The sequence below is a fragment of the Petromyzon marinus genome, chromosome 5 (assembly GCF_048934315.1).
Source record: "Petromyzon marinus isolate PM22_M1 ecotype Great Lakes invasive population chromosome 5, UKy_Petmar_22M1.pri1.0, whole genome shotgun sequence".
In the NCBI taxonomy this organism is placed as follows: Eukaryota; Metazoa; Chordata; class Hyperoartia; order Petromyzontiformes; family Petromyzontidae; genus Petromyzon; species Petromyzon marinus.
The window spans coordinates 19540335-19563171 of NC_133671.1; the positions used below are offsets into that span (position 1 = coordinate 19540335).

The 22837-nt window shown below is 43.7% G+C and overlaps 1 protein-coding gene across 15 annotated transcripts in view; it reads left to right on the forward strand.

Moving 5' to 3' along the window:
• The window catches only part of LOC116939188 (nuclear receptor corepressor 1-like), a 185099-nt gene that overhangs the window by 78102 nt on the left and 84160 nt on the right, over window positions 1-22837 (forward strand). For 13 of the 15 annotated variants that reach the window (XM_032947292.2, XM_032947295.2, XM_032947291.2 and 10 more), the window contains exons 5-11: window positions 5085-5261; window positions 7642-7689; window positions 11595-11717; window positions 14806-14862; window positions 15824-15876; window positions 19725-19791; window positions 21762-21934. In XM_032947292.2, coding sequence (XP_032803183.2) covers window positions 5085-5261; window positions 7642-7689; window positions 11595-11717; window positions 14806-14862; window positions 15824-15876; window positions 19725-19791; window positions 21762-21934 — 698 coding nt within the window. The remainder of the gene's footprint in view (window positions 1-5084; window positions 5262-7641; window positions 7690-11594; window positions 11718-14805; window positions 14863-15823; window positions 15877-19724; window positions 19792-21761; window positions 21935-22837) is intronic. The other 2 variants (XM_032947300.2, XM_032947303.2) reach the window with 2 other exon arrangements.

The window sequence follows — 22837 nt, forward strand, 5'->3', positions numbered from 1 at the left end:
CAGACGGTTATGGAGGAGGTGAGGATGGATTCAATGATTGCTGTATAGATGTGTAAAGATGTATCCTTTCACGTTACGATTAGATGTTTTGTAAGGATTCAAGGCCCTGATTTGACAAGATAATTGATCCTTTTTTTCACATATGGTTAATGTGGAATCTATAGTGGCTGCAGGGTTCGTGAACAAACAACAAACAATGGAAAACAATCAGTTCCTAAACAGACAATTAGATGCACGTGTAACAATCGATTTTAATAGAAGAATCGATGCATACACGCATAACGAATAATTAGTAGACATTACAATTACTCGTTATTTAGCAATGCAGCCATGTTTATAAAAATAAAAATCATGTCGCTGTCTGCCAAGTTATCTCTGGCCGAGCGGGGTCGTTGCCGTAGTAGCTCCCGTTTGTTTAGGCGAGCTGATAATTTGATCGGATGTCTGAGGTGGCAACGTGTGTAACCGGGTGCTTGGGCAAGCGAGGGCGTCAAGTTAATCGTGTCTGACGGGGCTTTGCCCGTCTCTCCGCCCTCGATTGTCCGCGGGGGGGCCTTTGTTGGGTCAAGAGGGGTCACGGCCGGGTCTGTATCTCTAAACCGCTTCCCGTTTCCGCCGCACGAAACACACGTGTTGCAACAAACGGAATGCTGAGAAGTGTTGGTGCTTGTTCGGATTTATTTGAAAGTGGGACTGGCAGGGGAGATAAAGCGTTGTGGCTTTTTGATGTTTTCTAATTGCCGATGCCCTTTTATGTGGTTGCTTTCAGTTATTTCTGAAAAACAGACGGGATAATTGCACATAGGCTAATCCTTCGCATACAGATATACTGCAGCCTAATTAGGCTACTTGCTGATGCCAGTGAATGAACATTTGACAGGGTGTTTCATAACCTTCAAATGTTCGTTTCATTATTTTTATTTACCCTCCCTTAGCAAAGGAGGAGTTTTATTTAAAAAATAATTTACGTTTGCAAAATAAATTACATAAAAGCCTTGGTGGTCTCAAAGCAAATAAGTAGGGGCTAAAAAAATCAACAAATGCAGAGGAAAATTGGTACGTGTTTAAAATAATTCTCTCTGCGGTACAATAGAGCTCAAAGATTAACAGCAGCCCTTTTGGGAGTTACTTTCCCCGTGAACTATGTCAGCAATTGCAACATCATGGCCCCTGCAGATCCGAACAGCATTGCTACATTTCAACGATGATGCATGTGTTTTTTTCAACACGAAAGAATTGTAAAAGAGAAACTGTGTGTGGTGTCATAGTTAACTTTGTTTTTAACCCTTTCCTGACCCACTGTCCTTCCTGATTGTCTCGTGGCTTGGCAATCTCTGGCCATGGGGGAGGGGGAGGGGGAAGAAAAGGTTCAGAACGCATTGCCCTGCCCCCAGTCTCTCCAATAAGGGCATCTTGTTCACACACAGGAGGAAAAAAGATCGCCCCAGAACTCAAGATGTTATTGCTGTTTCCTCTATTCTTTGTTGTCATGGATGAAGTCCTTTTGAATTTTAGGGATGTGGCGATGAACTGTCACAGTTCTCGGTCAAGATTAATGGAATATCGATATAAATAGTTTTTTTTTTATTGAAAGGCATTCGAAATACGTGGTGGTGTAGATAAATCTGTAACAGTTTCAGTTTTAAATCTTGACTTAAAGCTTTCGTGACTGCAGGAATACATATTCTATGGGTCTTTCGGTAAAGCCATGTAGATAGAAATATAATAAAAATATCACGACGTTTCGATCGCAACACAAGCAATTGCTTGTTTCAGTTTTATAATATTTTTTTTTAGGATTTTCACTCTTGGGATGTTTTTAGGGAAATGTAGAATTTTTTTTGCAATTTTCTGATTATGTAAAATGATTGCAATAAAAAAAGTAGTTGATTATACCTTATATTATAATCTGTATGAATCAGGATAATTTTTAATATATTTTTTTAGAATATTCAAAATCACTGACATAATTGTCAATCCATCCTCATGGGAATTATTGGGCCATAATTTCACCACACTTACTCATTGTGGATATTTGAAGGGGTGACCCAGGAAGACTTTAGATATCACTGCTTGCTGATGTACACCGTGGTCCAGAATTTAACTCAAGTGCGCCAGGTTCATTGTACAATGCGGTTCCGCAAACCCCTGTTTATTTTAAAAATTTTAATGTCTGCGTTATACATGAGCAAATGTAGAGGGTTACTCTTCATCCACAACTCTGTTGTAATGGATGCCTGTATTATACAGTAAGCATTGTACGCTATGCGCAGCATTGTCCAAAAAAGGAAAACGTAAGCTCTTTTTGCTATTTGATAGCGAGTGCGCGCCACATTTGGGTTCCCAGGATTATAAACCACGAATGCGATGTGTTTTCGGGCTTGTTAATGTCAAGTCACATAGATAACGGCTCTTTTGTGGGGTGTGGTGTTGATGGACTTTGTGATATTTATTTAAAGACTTGAACACTAAATATTTGCATGGTGGAGCATCGTGTGTATAGTCCCTCATTACTTTTTACATGTATAAACCCCCCCCCCCCCCTGCATTTAAGAAAAGCAAATTTTGTGGTGGCAGCTGTTGTACGTGGGCAGGTAGAGATAACGCTAATGCCATCTAATGTGCTCAAGTACACTGATAAAAAAAATGGGATTCTCGGAATTGGCGTGACTGCAGCCAGCGAGTAGAATTTAGTCACCTAAAAAATGTTCCCCGTCTGATTTATTTTGAAAGGGCTTTGAGTTAATGGACCTTTTGTGTGTCTCACCCCCCCTGTGAGCCTTGCCACGGAGGGTAATATTTTTAGAGCCCTACATTTAAAAATGCATTATATTTAAGTGATCGCTGCGGTCATTAATTTGTTATTTGTGCAAGGGCCCCTCCTTTTGAGAAATCTCTGTTATGAAATGGCACGGTTTGTGCTCATTGAATAATTATTATATTGCTCCTGGGGTATAAAGCAAAAAAAACCTGTTGTTAAGTGGCTTTGACATTAAACGTAGCTGATTAAACTTGCAAACAAGTCTGAATGTCATGGGTTTTTGTGACAAGAGGTGTGTAATAAAAAAATTGAGCAGTGTTATGCCATATCTACTGCTAACCTGATTTATTTTCACAGATGAATTTTAGCAAAGCATAGAAACGTGAATCAGACAGTGTTGTTTTAAAAGTGTTTTTTTCATTAATTTCCAGGCACATACAGCGCATACCGTTTTAATTCAGTCTCTTTGTTTTTTGGTGTGTACATATGGCTGAACTCGCTTTGTGTTTGCTTTGCAGGGCAATGCCCCTTAAGTGTTTTCCCCAGTATTACATTAAGCCACGACTCCTAGAAGTATAATTTGTTAAAAATATGCATCGTTTGTAAATGGATTTTTTTGGGGTTAAACCATTAAATGATTTGGCCAAATTTGTGTCGTTTAAGACCCCTCTACCACCCGACACAGGCAAACAGGTTAAATTGTTACTGTCAACACGCCGATTATTACTATTTCAGCTCACCGCAAGGGTAAAAAAACAATTCTCACAACCAAATTCAACAATTGTACACGTGATAATTACGTTTGTTCATCTGTGTTTGGTGATATAGGTGTCTTAATTACACAAATTTGGCCAGATTGATTCGTGGCCTAACCCAAAAAATTATTATGGATCATGACGTCGACTGCAAAACCTGCACGTTGAAGAAAACTCGGCTAAAATAAAGCAGACATTTTCTTACTAATTTGGGTGGACCTATGTTTTGATAGCCTATAAATGTCGTTAAACCTGCCACTACCCGACACAGCCAATTAGGGAGGTTTGTCATGTAAACAAACCATGCCAATTAATTACTAGTTCACACCGGTGTGTTGAAGAGTAAACCCACAACATTTACAATTCTAATTGGCATGTTTTATTTACATGACAAACCTTACTAATTGGCTGTGTTGGGTGATGGCTGGTTCGACAACACATTTATATTTACGCGATCTAACCCAAAAAACCTCTATGGTGAAGTATGACCAGATGACCCCCACTTCCTGCATGGTTATGGGGGAGGCCCTCATCCAATAATGATCTTACAAAGAGCTGTAGATGCACATAATGCGTTTTGATAAACAATGTGCTTATTTGATTATTACCCCAACAAAGAATTCTGGAGGGTATTTTTTAAGAGGGTGCTTTCCCCAGACGAAGAGTTTGCCGGAAGTCAAACAAAACAAAATATTCACTACGTGTTTGAGGTGCACTTAATGTACGCAATACGGAAGTAAGGTTAACGGAAGATGCAACTCATAAAGCAAACAGGCTCTTCTGTTGTAGATACGTACATAAGCCGTGTCCCAGGTGGCCTGACACAAGTTTAAAGTTTCATCAGTGAGATAAAACGAGACTTTTAACATCAGTCAGTTACTCCGTTGTAACGTATTTACTGCATTGACATATGCAACATTATTTGAGTAACTATCCGATGTGTTTTTGGGTTGTATCTGCGCATACAGCCCAAACACTCGCACAGCCGCAAATACTGAGCCAATAGTTGTCGATTAACAAACTTCAGGTTAAGGTTAAGCCCCTGCAATTGCTTGCGCACGCACCTGCTGTAAGATGAACGTCCTATAGAGAGCCCTGCGAGAAGGTATTTTTACCTACTGTTCCACGCTGGCCGGACAACTCGGAAGAGGTGGAGGGTACCCATATTTTACCCCACCACACGCGACTTTGCCGATCGCCCTGTGGCACAACCATTGCTACTGCTTGGGTAGACAGAGCATAGCGGATTTAAGAAACTTGTTCATTCCGGAATCGAGCCGGTGACCCCTGGATTTGAAGTCCAGTTGTGCTAGCCATTTACGACATCCCACCTTTGTGACAACATAATGAGGTCAGGAGGAGAGTTCGACTTGTTGAGGGGAGAGTCAGGTGAAGGTCAATAGATCCATAGGTCAACCAGAGTGCCGTAAAAACACACTTGGGTTGGCTGGGGGGGGGGGGGAGCTAAATTGTGGATTTTTAATTGGCGCTGCGCGGTAAACTCCGACCTGTCCTGATGGCCTGCGCGCTGTTTTTTTTGTTTGTTGGGCCCGCTCATGCCTGCGAAGAACGTAGCGGCACTCAGCCTGAAGGTGGAGCCGGTGTCTCCGGCGGAGGAGCCTCCGGACGACACGGACGCTCCGCCCAGTCGCCTGACCAAGGAGGACCTGCTGCACAACATGGAGCGCGTGGACCGCGAGATCAGCAAGGTGGAGCAGCAGATCGCCAAGCTGCGCCAGAAGCAGGTGCGGGAGAGCACAGCTGAGCTGCGCTCAAGCGCGCACGGCGGCCACGTTCAGTTCGAGTAAGGCCCAGGGCTGTTGTAGATTTCGGAGAGGGGCGCCCCCCTTGAAATATATAAATGCAATTGTTTCTGGCATATATATATCATACCGGCTTGTAAAAAGTTAATGCTTTCGTCAAACGACTCGCTGCCTCGTCGAATACGCTCAGATTATTGTTTCCCATGTTTGTGCTTCCACCACAACTTTTCGTTTTAAAATACAGTGATCACGGTGAGCACGCCTTGAGGAGCTGCTCCAGTGAACACTTAACGAGCAAAGCGCTTACTCTCGCATGTCGCTCTGGGCCGGATTTGGTGAATATGCGAAGCTGTTATAGTTTAGGCGGGCGCGCCCCCTCTTTTTGGTGTGTGAAATATATATGTATATGTATATATTCACACATGGGGGAGCGGTAGTGTAGTGGTTAGCGTGCTAAAAACCTGGCCACCTGAGTTCAATTGCCGCTCACGGCCTACACCAGTGACGATTATCTGAACTGGTCCTGGGCCTCCCCTAGGTCGACTCAGCCTCAATTGACTACCTGGTGCGGTGTGTAAACATTGCCACTAGGGAGACAAATGCTGTCGGGCGTGGTGCTGGCCACCCACACCCCCTCGTGTGCCGTTGCGGCCTTCATCGGTGCTCGCACTTGCCCCAACAGTCTGTTAAGGCTATACGGGGAATTTTTGTCTTTGTGAATATATGCAATTTTTTTCCATTACTGTTCAACGCCACCCATGCATGTTGCCGAACAGCCCATTGTTATCTATGCGCGAGCTATTTCAGTTCCGTTTCTTTTTATGCGACATACAAATTGTAAAGCAAAAGCAAAGTTTTAAACAAATGAGCAATTGTAATTGTTTAATTGTTGGAACAACTAGTTGTTTTCTGATGCTTTGGCTGAAATATAGTCACCATGATTTTTTTTACTCAAATGAGTGTTAAGGCTTTGCTTGTCCCCTTTTAACAGCCCTCATTCAGTGGTGGTAATTCCACATTCCTATGGCAGGGGTGAGTCTCTCCATAAAACAACCATTGTTGACTTCCCCACAAGATTGTAGTTTTTTTTAATCTACCCTAAAGGGATGATGGGCGAAGTCAACCTCGAACCATTATTTAAATTCATAACCTTCTGATCACAAGCCGCTCGCTTACTGCTAAGCCACTGGACCAGTTCAAATTACCTATAGGATTTATCAAAGTGCTATATAGTATTGCGTTTCAATCATGACGTAGTATATATCAAAATATGAGGCCCCCTAAGCCACCTGCATTAATACGGTCATTCGCGCAGTAAGCTGTGTTGTGCAGTGAGACGTCTTAGCCAGTTAACGTTGTATCATCATCATGATCTTCGTTTATTATTGGTGACTTTGCATGACCGTGACAAGTTGCACTGTTGACGGCTGCCCTTTAGAGCGGTTGCTAGAAGTTGGAATGAACAGGTTGATTTAACCTGATGATGGTGGTTTGCGGTCACAGTGGTTGAGCGATTTGGAATGTTCGATGTGTGATGGTAACCATGTAAGGGTGTGCGCTAAGCGCTTGGCTCACTACGCGTCAATTAAAATGGATTTTTACACTCGCAACAAGTGCATCGAATTGCACGTGTGAAAATGTATTGCTTACGATCATCTCTGCAAATTACCTGCTTATGATTCACCGATGTTCCAGTTAGTTTCCGGTTAATTTTGTTTAACCAGGTGAGAACTGAAAGAATACAGGATTATAGTGTGTTTTGTGAGAGTGACACGGGTCGCTAAAATTAAAAGAATTCACGTAAAAATTAAGTTCACCAATGAAGCAATTAGAAATCTTAACAAAAACAACCGTTGTTACAGAAGGAGTTGAAAATGGTGCACAAACACAATGTTGCATGGTGTTTGTGGCTAATATTTAGGTCGAATAGTGCAAATACATCTTTACAAATGAGACAAACAATTTGAATACAAATGAGAAGGTATGAAATGAGAAGGCAAATAATTAATTTATGATTGTGACGATAAATATAATCCCTGGGAAGGGGTGGCATTGAATCACTAAATTCCAACCACTCTATAGGCCCATTTCAGGTTAATTGAGTGTTTGTATGGCTACATTTGAAGCAGTGTAATTATGTTATAAATTGGGTATATTGCATGTATATATATAAAAAAAAATACTTTTGATGCCAGGCAAGTCAAGATGTATGAATTCAATTGATGCGGAGATGAAAATGGATTTTTTTTGTTGCTCAAAAACGAAATAAACATCAAATTGTATGTGTAAGAATTGATGATGTCCAATTCGTATACTTTGTGCGTGTGTTTTGTGTGATTGGTTCGTGGAAACCACCCTGCAGGTTCATAGAAGACCTGCAGCCGCTATGGAGTCTACGTGTGCCACGATGGTAAAGACGACACATCACTCATTCATCATCACCCGATTCTCGATCTTAATTTGTGACAATTCATTGGCACAAGGAGGGGCAGAATCCTTGCAAGCCTATTGCTTAAGCACGCTGAGTTTTTACAGCCCTCTTTCATTGTTTGAGACGTTATGATTTAAAGATCTCGCGTGCAATACTTACAGCCCTTTTTGGCTCAATCCACTGCTGGATGAAGGCCACTCCATGCTGTGCTGGTTGTGGGAGTTGTTTGATAATGTCGTCACCGCATTGATCAGTACGCGTTGGTGACGACGGAGCATAAAAGTGCAGTACAACAATAGATTTTGCTGTACTGCAAATCCACTATCCACGCGCATTCTCTTGGCTTAGCTTCTTCTGAGATCAGGTGCATTCTGGGCGATTTGGTCTTGTATAAATAGCTCCCACTTGACTTCAAATAATTTTGAGGTGCAATTAATATTAGTGTAACTTAAACGTGTTCAAATCTATCGCATCTAAATTCTGAGAATTGTTTCAGCCTTTTAAAAGGAAAGATTGAGGTCTATCTGGTAGCTCAGGTGTATGCACAATTGTGATTAAACTTGAAAGTGTTTGTAGATATCTACGTGACTTTACCGAAAGAACCAGAGAGCATGGATTTCTGCAGTCACGAAAGCCTTCAAATCAAGATTGAAAGTGTTTGTGTATTAATAAGATTATTTGTAACACTTTTCTTCTGTCATCTGGCAGTCGCTTACTAATTAATATTGACATCTTAAAAAACATTACTATTGAAGGTGTGAGGTGTGTAAACAGCTCATTAGAGTAACTAAACAGATGCCTGGCTAACGTTTTGTTTTATTTTCACGATAATTGTCAGAAATATTGGCACGGTGCTTCGCGTTGTGTTAAACCAGGCGGCCTGTCGTGTTTTATATTTTTATTATTTTATTGTTTCCCTTCTACGTGACTTTACCGAAAGAACCAAGACTATATCAATAGTCATCGCGCATGAGCGATGCCATTGTTTTTTTTTCTCCTGTAGGGCTCAATGAATAACCGTTCTTGGTAAAATACTGACAGATTCTTACATCCTCTTGGAACTGCTTTGAGTGATCTACAAACAGAAGTCTATCGGCTGTCTGTTGTGAAACGATCACGCGCTGTAGCGATTATTGCATAGTTTGCGCATGTGTGTGTGTCCGCGTGCGAAAACTCCGATCTTTATATTACCGGGTCAACCTCAATACAACGGGTTTGTGCACCTCTGACTAGCACGGTTGGCTACGTACGGTGCGAGAAAAGTTCAACATACATGCAGCCAACTCGCGTGCAAATGACAGGGTGAATATTAATGCGTGTCACGTTAAATATGCATCGCTATGTTAAGGCAGCTCTAGCGTATTTATGTTGACGTTCTAATGATGTGCTACATGGAACAATGTCGGTCCAGTCTGTAATTTAAGAGCTACGCCATAAGTTGCTTTTAAGTTTGCAAATTTGTGTTGTGGTTTTGTTCTGATATTTGTACCCCTCATCTTGACTTGCTGTGCCACGGATTAGAAACATTAATGTTGACGAAGGAATGTTGAACAACAGCTGAAACTTTTCGATTTAAAGCTTTCGTGACTGCAATGATTCATCTTCTTTGGTTCTTTTGGTAAAGTCACGTAGAATGAGAATAAAATAATAAATTGATAAAATAAAATAACACAATAATATTCTCACGACGTTTCGGCCACAACACAAGCGGCCTTCATCAGGTGAAGGGACGAGACTGTCTGGTAGGACAGCGCTGGAGTGAAAGAGCCACGTTCAGATCACGGCCTTTAAGCTGTGTGAGAGGAACAAAGCGCCTTGACAAAGGAATTAGCATATAATTTAGCTAAATTTAAATTATTAGCATATAAATTATATGCTAATTCCTTTGTCAAGGCGCTTTGTTCCTCTCACACAGCTTAAAGGCCGTGATCTGAACGTGGCTCTTTCACTCCAGCGCTGTCCTACCAGACAGTCTCGTCCCTTCACCTGATGAAGGCCGCTTGTGTTGTGGCCGAAACGTCGTGAGAATATTATTGTGTTATTTTATCAACAGCTGAAACGTTTGCCAAGAGACATACACTTTAGGTGCACTCCAGAGGTACAAAGAGGAACACAGGGATAAGAGAGAACATACTCGGCTTCGAGACATTATGTTGACTTAAGAACAGCAAGTGGGCTTGGGCAGGTCAGTTCGCGACAGCGTTGATCGAAACTAATGACGGAATGGGAATCCAAGTTTGTGCCATCTCTTACGGAGATGGAGTGACGCAAACATCCAAGCGAGCGTTTTTCTTGTCGATACACACCTCGACTGAATGCCCTGGGCTGTCAGGTATGGTGTTGGAAGATGTACTTCATTAGACATCTTTTTAACTGATGCTGGGTGGGAGTGGTGCAAAATCTCGGTAAACAAAACACCTCAACGCACTCGTCAAAAGCACCGTGGCCTTAAAAGAAAAAATATAACGGGCAACGTTTTGGGTAATGGCCCATATTTGCATGTTGCCCCAAAAGTCGTATATTGTTTACGGTAGTGTTATTGATTAATGTGTTTGTCAGTCCCCTTCTGGAAGAGGGCCATCTCCCACCATGCAGGTAGTGGGGTTTATAAGATCCTGCAGGTTGGTGAAAGCGTGGAGTATGTCGTCGCATAGAAGCACAGTATAACTATGAATTTTGTTCCACTGCCCTCTGCTGGCCACATCTGTAGGTCCACAACAGCCACTGAAACATCTGTTTTATGTGTACTGGTCACTCATCTTGACACTATCCATGCTCAGCCCTTGCTTGGCTTCCATTTGTATCACAAGATTGGTAGCATTCTGGGTAATCTTTTTCATCGACCGAAATAGAATCAGAATCGGAATCTTTATCCAGGAGAAATCCGATGAGCTATTAAGCTCTTTTACAGATGTCCTGTAGGAAACCTACTGTAGCGTCATGTTAAATAGCACAAAAATCGCACTGCAGTCGCTGGAACATTACAGTGGTCCAAATTAATAACTTTAAAGTGTTTTTTTTTATGATTTAAGCTGCAAACCCTTGCTGAATAGCCTGGGGCACACCACTTAGGTGTGTGTACTGTGTGAAAAACTGGCCCCATGTTTTCTTTTGGGTTGCATCGTGGATCACGAAGTAAAGGCCACATATACGTGTAAGAGGCGTGGAGTGGTGGCGCAGTGTTTATCGCATCGCGGCGAGATCCCAGCGCGATCCCAGCGAGATCCCAGCGACCTCTAAGTGCGATTATCGGCCGTGGCTTCGCGTCGGTGGTGAGTGATAACTGAGCATATCCTGGGCCCTGGTACTTCACCAACCCGCACAGAGCAGCGTGGTGACGTATGGTCAAATGAGGCCTTCATGACCGAGAAGTGTCGGGAGGCCTTCATCCAAGAAGTGGATAGACTTGATGTGTTGTGAATTAGGTTATTTTAATAGGATTTCCCATAAAATAATGTCATGTAGAGCACAAAATATGTAAAAAGTATGTACTTAACATCCCAAGCAGTGAGGGTCTTCCCTGAAAATGAGTCTTTTGAAGCTCAGTTGAGCATTGGTACCATGACACAATACTTGGTAATGGTATGTGAAATTTGATTGATGCATGGGGGAGTCTCTCATCCAGCAGTGGATTGGCAAACGGGCTCTACATGTCCGTTTACGTACGCACGTGTCCTGTGTAAAAACAGAGAAGTGCAGCTTACGCACTGCGCTGAAATTGCAGGCGATCTCGCCCCACTGGTTTGATGTTGGGGGTGGGGGGGGCATATGCGCTCAATACATAATGGCGTGTTTTTATCCTTTCTCCATTTCCTTCTGATGCTGCCCCCCCCCCCTACTCCCCAACCCTCAACCCATGTCCACCCTTCCTCCGCTGCCCTCAGCATGAGATGGTGGAGGAGGCAGCAGCAGCAGCCAAACCCCCTAAGCCAGAACAAAACATCTCCCCGGTGCCCGCGGAAGCCAAACATCGCAGCATCGTGCAGATCATTTACGAAGAGAACAGAGTAAGTTAAATCGCGTACCCAAAGATAAACTAGCGGGACAATTTGCAGCCGTGGGCACTGCTTTTCCGCATGGCTTGTGCGCGCGCATGGAAGGCACAATTTTAGTGCTTGTGCGCGCGCATGGAAGGCACAATTTTAGCGCCGCACAGGCTTTCAAATGGATGCGGTATCTACAAAATGGTTCGTTTCTCAGTTAAATTGTTCCACCCTTTTACGTTGCACAAAAGTTGTTTTCAAGCCGGCAAATAGCCAGAAGAGTTGTCGACTGTGGATTTATTTTAAACGCGAATACATTCCGCACCTCCGTCCTACACCCCCTTTGACTTTGCGCCGGCTTGGCTCGCGCGCTCATGCCGCCAAGGGCTCCCCGTGATTGATGATGATAAGCTGTGGATGAGTCCGTTGCACTGCATTTAATCTGTCCGGTGAACTCTAACCTCCTTTACAGCCTTAGAGGGGGAAAAAAAAGGGAACAAAGCTTTTGCCTGAGGTGTCCCACTGCCCTGGGTCTCCTGAGGCCCATAATTGATGCCCCTAACAGGGGGGGTTCCCTTGCCAAGACTGCGAGGGCTGTCCATTAGTCTGCAGTGGATGTGCTGTGCGGCTGGCACTTGGCGGTGTTACGGGTGATTTAAGCCGCGGATATATATTTGATTGTTGGGGAACGATTGCCGCGCTCGCAACCATTTTGCTTGCTCGCTCACATCTGACCCGGAGAGCGTTTCATCTCCGTTGTGCACGCGCTCCGAAGGTCATCCGTGCAAGCGTTGTGTCTTTAACGTAGGGCATGAACTTAACATGTGGCTTTTAAAAACAATACAAAAGCTTTGCAAAAAGAAAGATGCCCCCGTGGAATTTTCTAATCTCTTGGAGTTCTCCAGAATTGTTCTCATAAAAAAAAGCAATATTTGAGAGTGTGTGTTTCTCTAGGATTCTGAATGATAGGTCGCGGTGTCTATAAAATTTAACTCGCAATTAGACTGATAAGTGGAGTGCCGTTTTGGTGGTCAAGCATGCGAGATACTTTCTCAGCAGTCGGCCACTGCATTGTGTTACTCCTGAGAATCCTTGACAGTACTTTTTCTGCAAGTTGCAAAGTTTTTACGTCCTTGATACTCACCTCAGCCAGTGCAATTTTAAAACATTTTTTTTCTTGTTCCGAGGCCCCATGCAAAATTAGGTACATCTGCCAATACATGAAATGTTTGCTTTGAGTTTAGCAGTGGTGGTGGGGGCAAAAAGGGGGCTAGGGAGAGGGGTTTTTTTCTTTTCAAAGGGGGTGCGGTGTCACGGCACGGGGTGGGGCGTCCAACTGGGATCTCTCAATCACTCCCTGTCTGGCCGCTCCTGACTCTATGCGTAATTTAGAAGACAAATTGTTCTCTCCTCCTGCCGGTCTTGGTGGGGGGGTGGAAAGGGCGTTGGGGGAGGTGGTCATCTGTTGGGCTGGCGGGTGGAGGGGTGGGCGGGTGCCTGGATGGGCTTGTGGCGGACGGGCGATTGTGTACGTCCACTCGGGCCCTTTTTGGGTTGCTTACGCACCGCTTGGGCAGGTGCCTGCGACAGTGGCCTCCGCTTGGTGCACTGCGCGGCCTTGAGGTGCCTCGCTCGTGATGCATCGCCCTCGCCCAGAACCGCTGGTCCCAAGGTGTTTTCTGTTGTGCAAGCCGAGGGCACCCAGAGAAAGGGCGGCGGTGGTGGGGGGTACGGAGGGGGTTCTGTGGGAGATGAGTGATGGAGTGTTCGGGAATGTCATTTTTTTTCGAGTGCAGTGTGCCTGGTTGTCCTCGAGTCCGCTGTACTAGCTCTGTTTTGCACACTTGAAGAGGATAAGTAGGTCACGTGCTCCATCGAGAAGGAATACTTGCCAGCCGTGCAAACGCTGCAGTATTATTGCATTTGCAAAAACGTTAAGCTTTTGTTGCTACGGAACTGTTTTAACGGAACTGATGCCAGTGAAGCGTAGGGTTTGATGTAAAATAATCACTTAGGAAATAATGCTGCATTTATCTTCATTCTCAGCGTGATCACACCGCAGTTCCATTTTTGTCATCCTAAACATCGCAGTTGTCCCCTCGAATCATCCTGCGTGTTGCGCGCCGCATCTTGCCGAGCAACAGCCTATTTTTTTTTATTTAACGCCGACAATGCGCGTCATTGAAAGGAAGCTGTGCTCATATTGCCATTGCCGCCGTGTGCGCCGCTGCATTATTGGAGAAAAATAATTGAGCTCCTAATTGAAAAAGGACCCAAAGGGAGGCAAACAATCCTGTAATTAATTATATAAGTGTGGCGACAAAATGCCCTTGTCATCTGTTCGATAATTTACTGTGTGGCAGTGTGCTATTTCGTGTAAAGGTGGCTACGTAAGGGAGCTTTTAATTTGGACGGTGAAGAATGAGGTTGAGGCCTACGGTTTATTTCAATGTTCCTTTGTAAATAAGAAAATTGGGTTTGTTTAGATTTTCCATTGCACGAGGAACACATTAACCACGGCAACATTGGCGAAAAGGACCTGCATTTGTGCTTTAATGCTCTGCTTTGAAATCTGACTCGTGCGAGGAGGAAGGCTCCCAATCCACTAAACCTACATGCTAATGCTAACCCCAACTCTGACCTTGTCCATTAATGCCCAGAATAAGTTCCGTCTTAAACTCTAACCCTTAACCCGCACCGTGACCAGTTAGGTGATTGCCGCTTCCCTGTTATGCTGTGAATGATGGATATTGTTTGGCTCATTATCAATAAACTCTTAAAAAAAGGACATGCCAGGAAGCCAAATGTTTACAATTCTGTGGCTGTTGATACATTTCCCCCCATTGTGTATTTAATAATGAAAACAATTATTTTGAAGCTTTATGTTTTAAATCCTTTCAAAATTAAATGATTTGACAGGCTGTCAGTTTGTTTTGGAGGAGTTCTATGGTCACGGGCCTGCCCGTCTTGTCTATTTTACTTTGTTAAACATTGCGCAACAGAGATTGAGATCAGAATTCCTTGTAAGGCACCCCTGTGGTTGTTTTGTGTACACTGGCACATTTTACAACCACATTTAACGCCCCTGGTAACGTCCTTTCCTTGTGTGCAGATGAGAGCCGAATCTGCACACAAGATCCTGGAGAGACTGGGACCCAAAGTGGAGCTGGTGAATTTGCGCGCGCACACACCTGACAAAAAAATATCCAACTGATTGTGAACACGCTGAATGCAATGTACTTGACGTGCGCTTGCCTTGCGAAGGTGAGACCCGTGTATGAAGGGGTAACATAGGTCAGCGGGCGCAGACAAAGCGGTGCAGTGCTCGACAGAAATTCTTTCGGACTGTGCAAATAGTGATGCTGGTGATGAAACTTCTGCTCTTCATTGCTCTGTAAGAAAAGCTTTATGACCAACTGAGAACCCCATTGAAGCCACACAGAATATGTCATTCACGGTGGAACCTGGATATATTACCCTCCAAAATAACGTGCATTAGCACGTCCTTAGTTGGTGTTGCCAAGCAGTTGTGTGAAAACGATCGGGGCTGTAATACCGCGTTCCCATGACCACCGGCTCGGTTTGTGAATCGGGCAAGTTGGCTTGTCCCCGGATTCCCTTGGTAGCCTTACCTGGTCAAATCAGGACCAAGTGGGGCCACATGGCTCGGTTTAGCCGGGCTGTGTGGATTTATTTCATGAGGGCGCTGCATGCTTTTTTTTAACTCTGAGCGCCCTCGGAAACGGTCGAAACTGTCACAGGGTCAGCGTAGAAAAGATGCGCATGGCCATTGGTGTGTCTCGCTTCGTTTAACTTCAGAGACCTGGTCTTTCTTAAAATATATTTTTTTAACCCAAATAGAGGTATGTTGGTGTGGGATAGTGTTAACTCATCCAAAGAGATGTATTCGTACGTTGGCCACCGACACGCTGCGCTTATGATTTTTTGGCGAGGTGTTAGTTTTCAGAGTTGTTTGCGAGTGTGTGTAATTTTAAATGTGTTGCAGATTTTGGATTACATGTTAATTTGTACAGACGCTTAAATTACTTTAAAAGCTTGGCAACAGCATGCGTTGTTCTTATAAATTATTTTTCTGTGAATTTTGTGTCTTTATTTATTTACTTTAACAGCCGCTGTATAAGCAACCGTCTGACACAAACCAGTACCATGAGAACATCCAAACGTAAGTTCTTGATTAATTATTATGCTCAAAATATGCATTCATGTAACAATGGATAATTTCCAGTACACACTGACGTTTTTCAATGATTAGTTTGTGGAAAGCCTACAATTACTATTGATTTAAAATGCACCACAATGAGGAGCAGCTAATTGATTCGTAAATTATTCTGTGACCCTGCAGAGTGACTATTCAACCAATTTACGGAGGGAGGGCATCTTAACAACCCTGTTCATTAGAATAACTTGCGTCTCGGATATATTTAATTGTACGGTGAGGAGGAGGTGGAATTCTAGCAAATGATTTTTGAATCCACCTCTGTGAAGCTTTTATGAGGGTTATGCCTGCCTATGGGAGTGGGTTATCAGGAATGGCCAATGTAGCAAACTTTCCCAAAATTAGATCCAGGGGAATTATTATTGAGGAAAGAATCTTTCCATTTTGATTTAAAGATTTAGTGACTGCAGGGATTCATATTCTTGGTTCTTTCGGTAAAGTCACGTAGAAGGGAAACAAAATAATAAAAATATAAAACAATAACATTCTCATGACGTTTCGACTGCAACACAAGAAATCATCATCAGGTGTGAAAACCACAAGAAAATTTGAAAAAAGTGTCGGGTTTTTTTTAACGTTAGCACCACGGATAGCGATTTGACAGTTTGTTCAGATGGACGAGTCCATCTATGTTCAGAAAAGAGGAGGGGGGAGACGAAAAATAATGGATGCGGTCTGAAAGCCACCTTAAGCGTGAACAATCAATTAAGACCCGAAATGGTTTATCAAATACTTCCAATGATTGCTAAGCCAGAATCCATCTTCTCGGTTCAAATTGTATCTGTGTTTGTATATGTGGATAGCCTCATGAATGAATCTCTCATGGTAGCCAGATGGCTTGCAAAGAACGTCTGTCTTGGAGAAGTCAATGTCATGTGAACCTACTGAATTATAACAGTGATCTGCCACGGCCGAGGTGTTGGTCCTACCGTGTTTCAGGTCTGCTTTGTGTTCAAGAATGCGGTCCGAGAAATGTCGTTTGGTTTCTCCAATGTAACTACTACCACAGAGGCAACTTAGTTTGTAGACGCCAGGGTACTGTATGTCCGGAATCACATCTTTTACAGACGGAACCAGATCACGGATTTTATGCAATGTGTTGAATCGGACCTGGATCTTGTGTTTATTCAAGATTTTGGAGATCTTTTTTTGTGATCCCCGCAATGTAGGGTAAAGTGATGGTTTTGAAAGGCTCCTCAAGAGGGTCCTTCTTCATGGTTGGAGCGATAGCATTGCGGATTGTGTAGTCGGAGTAACCATTAGCCTTAAGAGCTTGGTGTACGTGCTTGAGTTCTCACTGGCTGTGTGTTCCTGGTCGGATATGCATTGGGCTCTATAGTGCAGGTAAGCATCCTGAAACCAGATTCCGACCACCATCCATCCCAGAAGAATTCCCTCATCAAGACTCTGCACCATAGAGCCCAATGCATATCTGACCAGGAACACATAGCCAGTGAGAACTCAAGCATGTACACCAAGCTCTTAAGGCTAATAGTTATTCCGACTACACAATCCGCAAAGCTATCACTCCAACCATGAAGAAGGACACTCTTTAGGAGCCTTTCAAAACCATCACTTTACCCTACATTGCGGGGATCACAAAAAAGATCTCCAAAATCTTGAATAAACACAAGATCCAGGTCCGATTCAACACACTACATAAAATTTTGATTTGGTTCCGTCTGTAAAATGTGATTCCGGACATACAGCACCCTGGCGTCTACAAACTAAGTTGCCTCTGTGGTAGTAGTTACATTGGAGAAACCAAACGACATGTCTCGGACCGCATTCGTGAACACAAAGCAGACCTGAAACACGGTAGGACCAACACCTCGGCCGTGGCAGATTACTGTTATAATTCAGTAGGTTCACATGATATTGACTTCTCCAAGACAAAGGTTATTTGCAAGCCATCTGGCTACCATGAGAGATTCGTTCATGAGGCTATCCACATATACAAACACAGACAATTTCAACCGAGCAGATGGATTCTGGCTTAGCAATCATTGGAAGTATTTGATAAACCATTTCAGGTCTTAATTGATTGATCACGCTTACGGTGGCTTTCAGACCGCATCCATTATTTTTCGTCTCCCCCCTCCTCTTTTCCGAACATAGATGTACTCGTCCATCTGAACTAACTGTCAAATCGCTATCCGTGGTGCTAACGTTAAAAAGAAACCGCCACTTTGTTCAAATTTTCTTGTTGTGGTTTTCACACCTGATGATGATTGCTTGTGTTGCAGTCGAAACGTCATGAGAATGTTATTGTTTTATATTTTTATTATTTTATTGTTTCCCTTCTATGTGACTTTACCGAAAGAACCAAGAATATAATCTTGCCATTGAAATATTGCAATTGGTCCACCGTGTGTCACATGCCAATTTGCAGTGTGGTTTAGGGAAACGGGCGTCGTGCTGCTGACAAATATTTCTATTCTGGAATGTTTCTTCTGTTTGCCTGTTCGTGTTTTCTCCATGCATTCAATTTTTGTCCCATATAACAAAAGAGAATTCAATAAATTTGTGGACAATACCGATCGTTTATTCCAGAAAAAAACTCTCACGTTTCCAGGAGTGGTCCTGCATTGAGATTTTGGGCCATTTCCTTAAATGAGTTTGGCTTCTTACGAGTGGGAACCAAGAATGCTGGGAGGATATCCCCCCTGCAAGATGGATTCATTAATCTTTTGCAAAAGCATGCTCTCTTTAGGAGATTTGAGACTTGAGGTGTTCCAGATGTTTGTAGATGCGGAGTTATTTTACGCACGTGATAATGCTTTTCATTTACCGCACCCCATGGCCCCGAGTGATGTGAGCCCTGCTAACATCACTGGCGATTGAGATCTTAGACCCAGTCATTGGCCACCCTTCACCAAACCCCACTGACCAGTACGGTCAAAAACCCATGAGCGGCACGTGTGGGGAGGCAGGCATTCGTGCAGAAGGGGATGTTCTAGAAAGGGCTGCATGTGGCCGAGCGGTAGATTTGCGTTCGCCGCTTGTTGCAGAGGTTGATGATTCAAATCCATCGGTCGCCCCAATTTAATACTGCGGATATATTAACCTCTAAAATACTCGCTGTCTGTTTGCAAGTGGATATTGGAGAGCACGTGATGTAATTTGAAGAAGATTAGGCCATTCGTTTGTTGCCAGCGTCATCGGCTAAATAGAAACAAATATACTGGCACATTACTTAATTGGGAAAAGCATATAGCCACCTACTGTGAACTTGGCTGCAATCTTCTGGAAAAGAGTCATGAGACTGAATGAGGTTTTCATGGGTAAACAAATGTAATAATACATAGCACCTTCATCATTAGACCTCCTTTGCTGGTACCAAAATGTAATAATAGGGTTTTTCCCCTTTTTTCTGGCAACAAAACTGAAACCTTTTTACAAGGATTCATGTCTGCATTAACCACAATACCTGCAGTCAAAATGCAAACAAAAAACATACTACAATAATATATGCATTGTCCTTGAAACTGATTGGTCCACACCAAGGGACGGCTTTCTTTTGAGCCTCGACCCAATTGGTGCTCGACCAGATGACAATTGGGTCGAGGCTCAAAAGAAAGCCGTCCCTTGGTGTGGACCAATCAGTTTCAAGGACAATGCATATATTATCATAGTATGTTTTTTGTTTGCATTTTGACTGCAGGTATTGTGGTTAATGCAGACATGAATCCTTGTAAAAAGGTTTCAGTTTTGTTGCCAGAAAAAAGGGGAAAAACCCTATTATTACATAGCACCTTTTTGATGTGAACTTTTTCCTGATCCGTCTCTACTAGAAACCTCACCATGAGGAACAAGCTCATCATGTATTTCAAGAGACGAAATCAGCAGCGCAAGGTGAAGGTGAGGACTTGGAGTCTTGAGTGGTGCATGCCCCCCTTCCCGTCGAATGAACCACTGGCAACTGCCGCCCCATTCTGCGAGCACGCTGCAGGTCATTTAAATCCTACTGAAGACTCCTTGACATTGCCTCCGACCACCCAAACTCATCAGATCTAAGAAAGTAAACGGGATTTGAAAGTGCTTGGATGGGCGACATATGTTATAGGCTGGTTTGCCTACGTGGTCGACAGCAGAAGGCAGTGCAGAAATAAACAATTATTGTACTGTACTTTGTCATCGCATCTACGCGACGACCAGTGTGCTGAAGTATACAACTAAACTACATTATTTTCCAGGTAAAGCCTACTGAGCTATTAACTCTCTTCTGAAGCAGTTTGGCCCAAAATTTTCGCTCATTAAAGTGGCTTGTCAAAGGTGGGAATGGATAGTAGCTAAAAATCTGAATGCACATTTCCAAATGCAGAGGGAAAAACCAGAGTACCCGTAGAAATATCCACGCGACCATGGGGAGAACATGCAAGCTCCATACATATAGGCGTTAGGGTCGGGATCAAACCCGCGATCGCCTGCATACCAGGCGAGGGCGATAACATATCACCATCGCGACGAGATAACCCCCGCAGCCCGCACTGTGTGGGGGGAGGTCTTCATTCGGTAGTCCATTGCCAAAAACATGTACACCTGTGCAAAGTAAAGTAGGAACACCGTTGAGATTCATTATTCCTTTCGTAGCAGAGACCTGAGTAACCATGGCTACGTATGGACAATCGGTAACGACTGCAGGTTGCACCCTGCACGTGAACGTGTTACCATCTCGCACGTTTCTCATGGGTACATCGGCAAAAAGGACATAGATGATGTTGTGGGGTGGGGGTGGAGGGAGGTGGGTGGTTGGTGCGTGGTTATTATTTCTTTCGTTTTAACACGTTATGTAATGCAGTGGTGGGAAGAGAAAAAACACCAAAGAAATTATCATTTTGACCAATTGCTCTCGTTTTACGATGGAAAATGTGGTTTAGCATTAAAAGTGAAATGAAAGAAAAAACCGCCATGGTTTTTCAACTGGAAATGCATAATTTCCCACGGCTTTTGGAAGTCTCATTGAAAAAGAGCATGTGATTTTTATAAACATGTAAAGCAAATGGGTTAAGAAAACCGAACTAAATAAAAGCCTGCAGTCTGTTTGTACCCTTGCGATTAATTAACCTGCGAGAAAGTGTTCTGCAAAAAAACGTTAACGTGTGCCCATATTGAACGAGTATTGAATGGTTTGCGTACTTCAATGGTGAACCCTGAGACAGGCGTTTAACGTTTTACAATTCGCATATCCCCCCCGCTCTCGTTCTAAACACGGTGCTAAGTTCCCCCAACGGTATGCTTCGTACGGTGCAAAATAAGTTAAACGTGCATACGTACGGGGGTTGGGGGTGGCGGGCAAGGGGCGGGGAGCGCTTTGTGGAGGAGAGGGTGCTTTGGGTTGATGTTACTCATGAAAGTAAGTGCCATATCCGAGGAGGATGAACGTGCATTATAGGATTAATTTTCCACCGCATTTTGCGCGACTCCTTTTATCCACGCTGAGATGCGGTTAATAAAATGAATTAATTCCTTCTGGGGAGGTCTTAGGTCCCGTGCCATTTAAGCCATTAATGAATGCAGATCTTTATCCTTACCACATCCTGATATTTCTCAACAACAGATAAAGGGATACAATTGCAATCACTTCTCGGTAACTCTCTTAATCATCGAATAGATGTGGATAATAGGATTTAGTTAGCACTTTCAGGAGACTACTTGTCGGTGACTCATCATCGGGAAGTAAATGGATTAATTGTTTGCCACTCGCGGGTGACTGCAATTACCCGCAAAAAGACACGCGCGATTGTCTTAAAAAACGATCGGCGGGGGGGGCATGGACAAACAGTGGCATATACGGAACTGTTGTCGTGCTCACTGGCTCTCTCCCGCAGGAGCAGTTCCTGTCAGAGCGCTACGGGCAGCTGCTGCAGGCGTGGGAGAAGCGCGTAGAACGCATCGAGAGCAACCCGCGGCGACGCGCCAAGGACGTCCGCACGCGCGACTACTATGAGAAGCAGTTCCCCGAGATCCGCAAGCAGCGCGAGCAGAAGGAGAAGGGGCAGAGGTGAGCTCGGGGTCGCCGTCGCTGAAGTCGCCGCCACGGCGGCACCTCGGCTGCCCACGTGGCTTTCGAATGTTTTTTTTCGTTGTGTTTAGTCTCCAACTTTTATCCCGATTGCGCGATCGGCTTCGTGTAACGAGACGAAATTGCAGAGCTGTGCGACACTGCGCGGTTGGGTGGCGGAGAAACGGCCCCCAGAAGCGGATATCACGGAGTCCCTTGACGGGATCTCGTGCATAGCATCTGGCGCACACAGTAGATGGCAGCACTTACCGTCCCGCTCTGTCGTCGGGAAATATTTATCGTATGACGAGTCGAACTGATATTTTTTAAAAATTTCAGACCGGAAATTTTGCTTATTGAAGTGCAGAACTAAATTTGCATAATTAGCTTTTTGTGAAGTATTTGGTGACTGGGCTGAGTCTGTGAAATCAGACAGCTGAAGCAGTACTGCTCAGGTTCTAGGTTTGAATTCAGGCAGCTGCCTGTGGTAAAACTGGATTTATACATTTAGTGAATCGATGGTCTCAGCAATGAGTGTACAGTAAACATATGTAAAAATTGGTTCCCTGCTCAATTTGGCTAAATTCTAGCCCTGAGAATGAAAAACATGGGTTTGATTGCCATGTGACCAATATTAATGTCGATAGCAGAGCAGATGTGAAAGTGATGCCTAGCTACTGTGGTGGACCAGAGGTCACTTGAAAGGATTTCCAAGGTAGCTCTGTAACATCTGCATCCGTGGGCCATTCTTTTGTTGTTTGGTACATTTTTTATTTCTTTTAACCAGGTGACAAATGAGACCAGGATAGTCTAATTTACAAGAGTGACCTGTGGCATTTGCGTACCAGTTGTGGGCGATGATTTCTATGTATAATTCCATTTGAGTAATGTGCGGTTAATCTT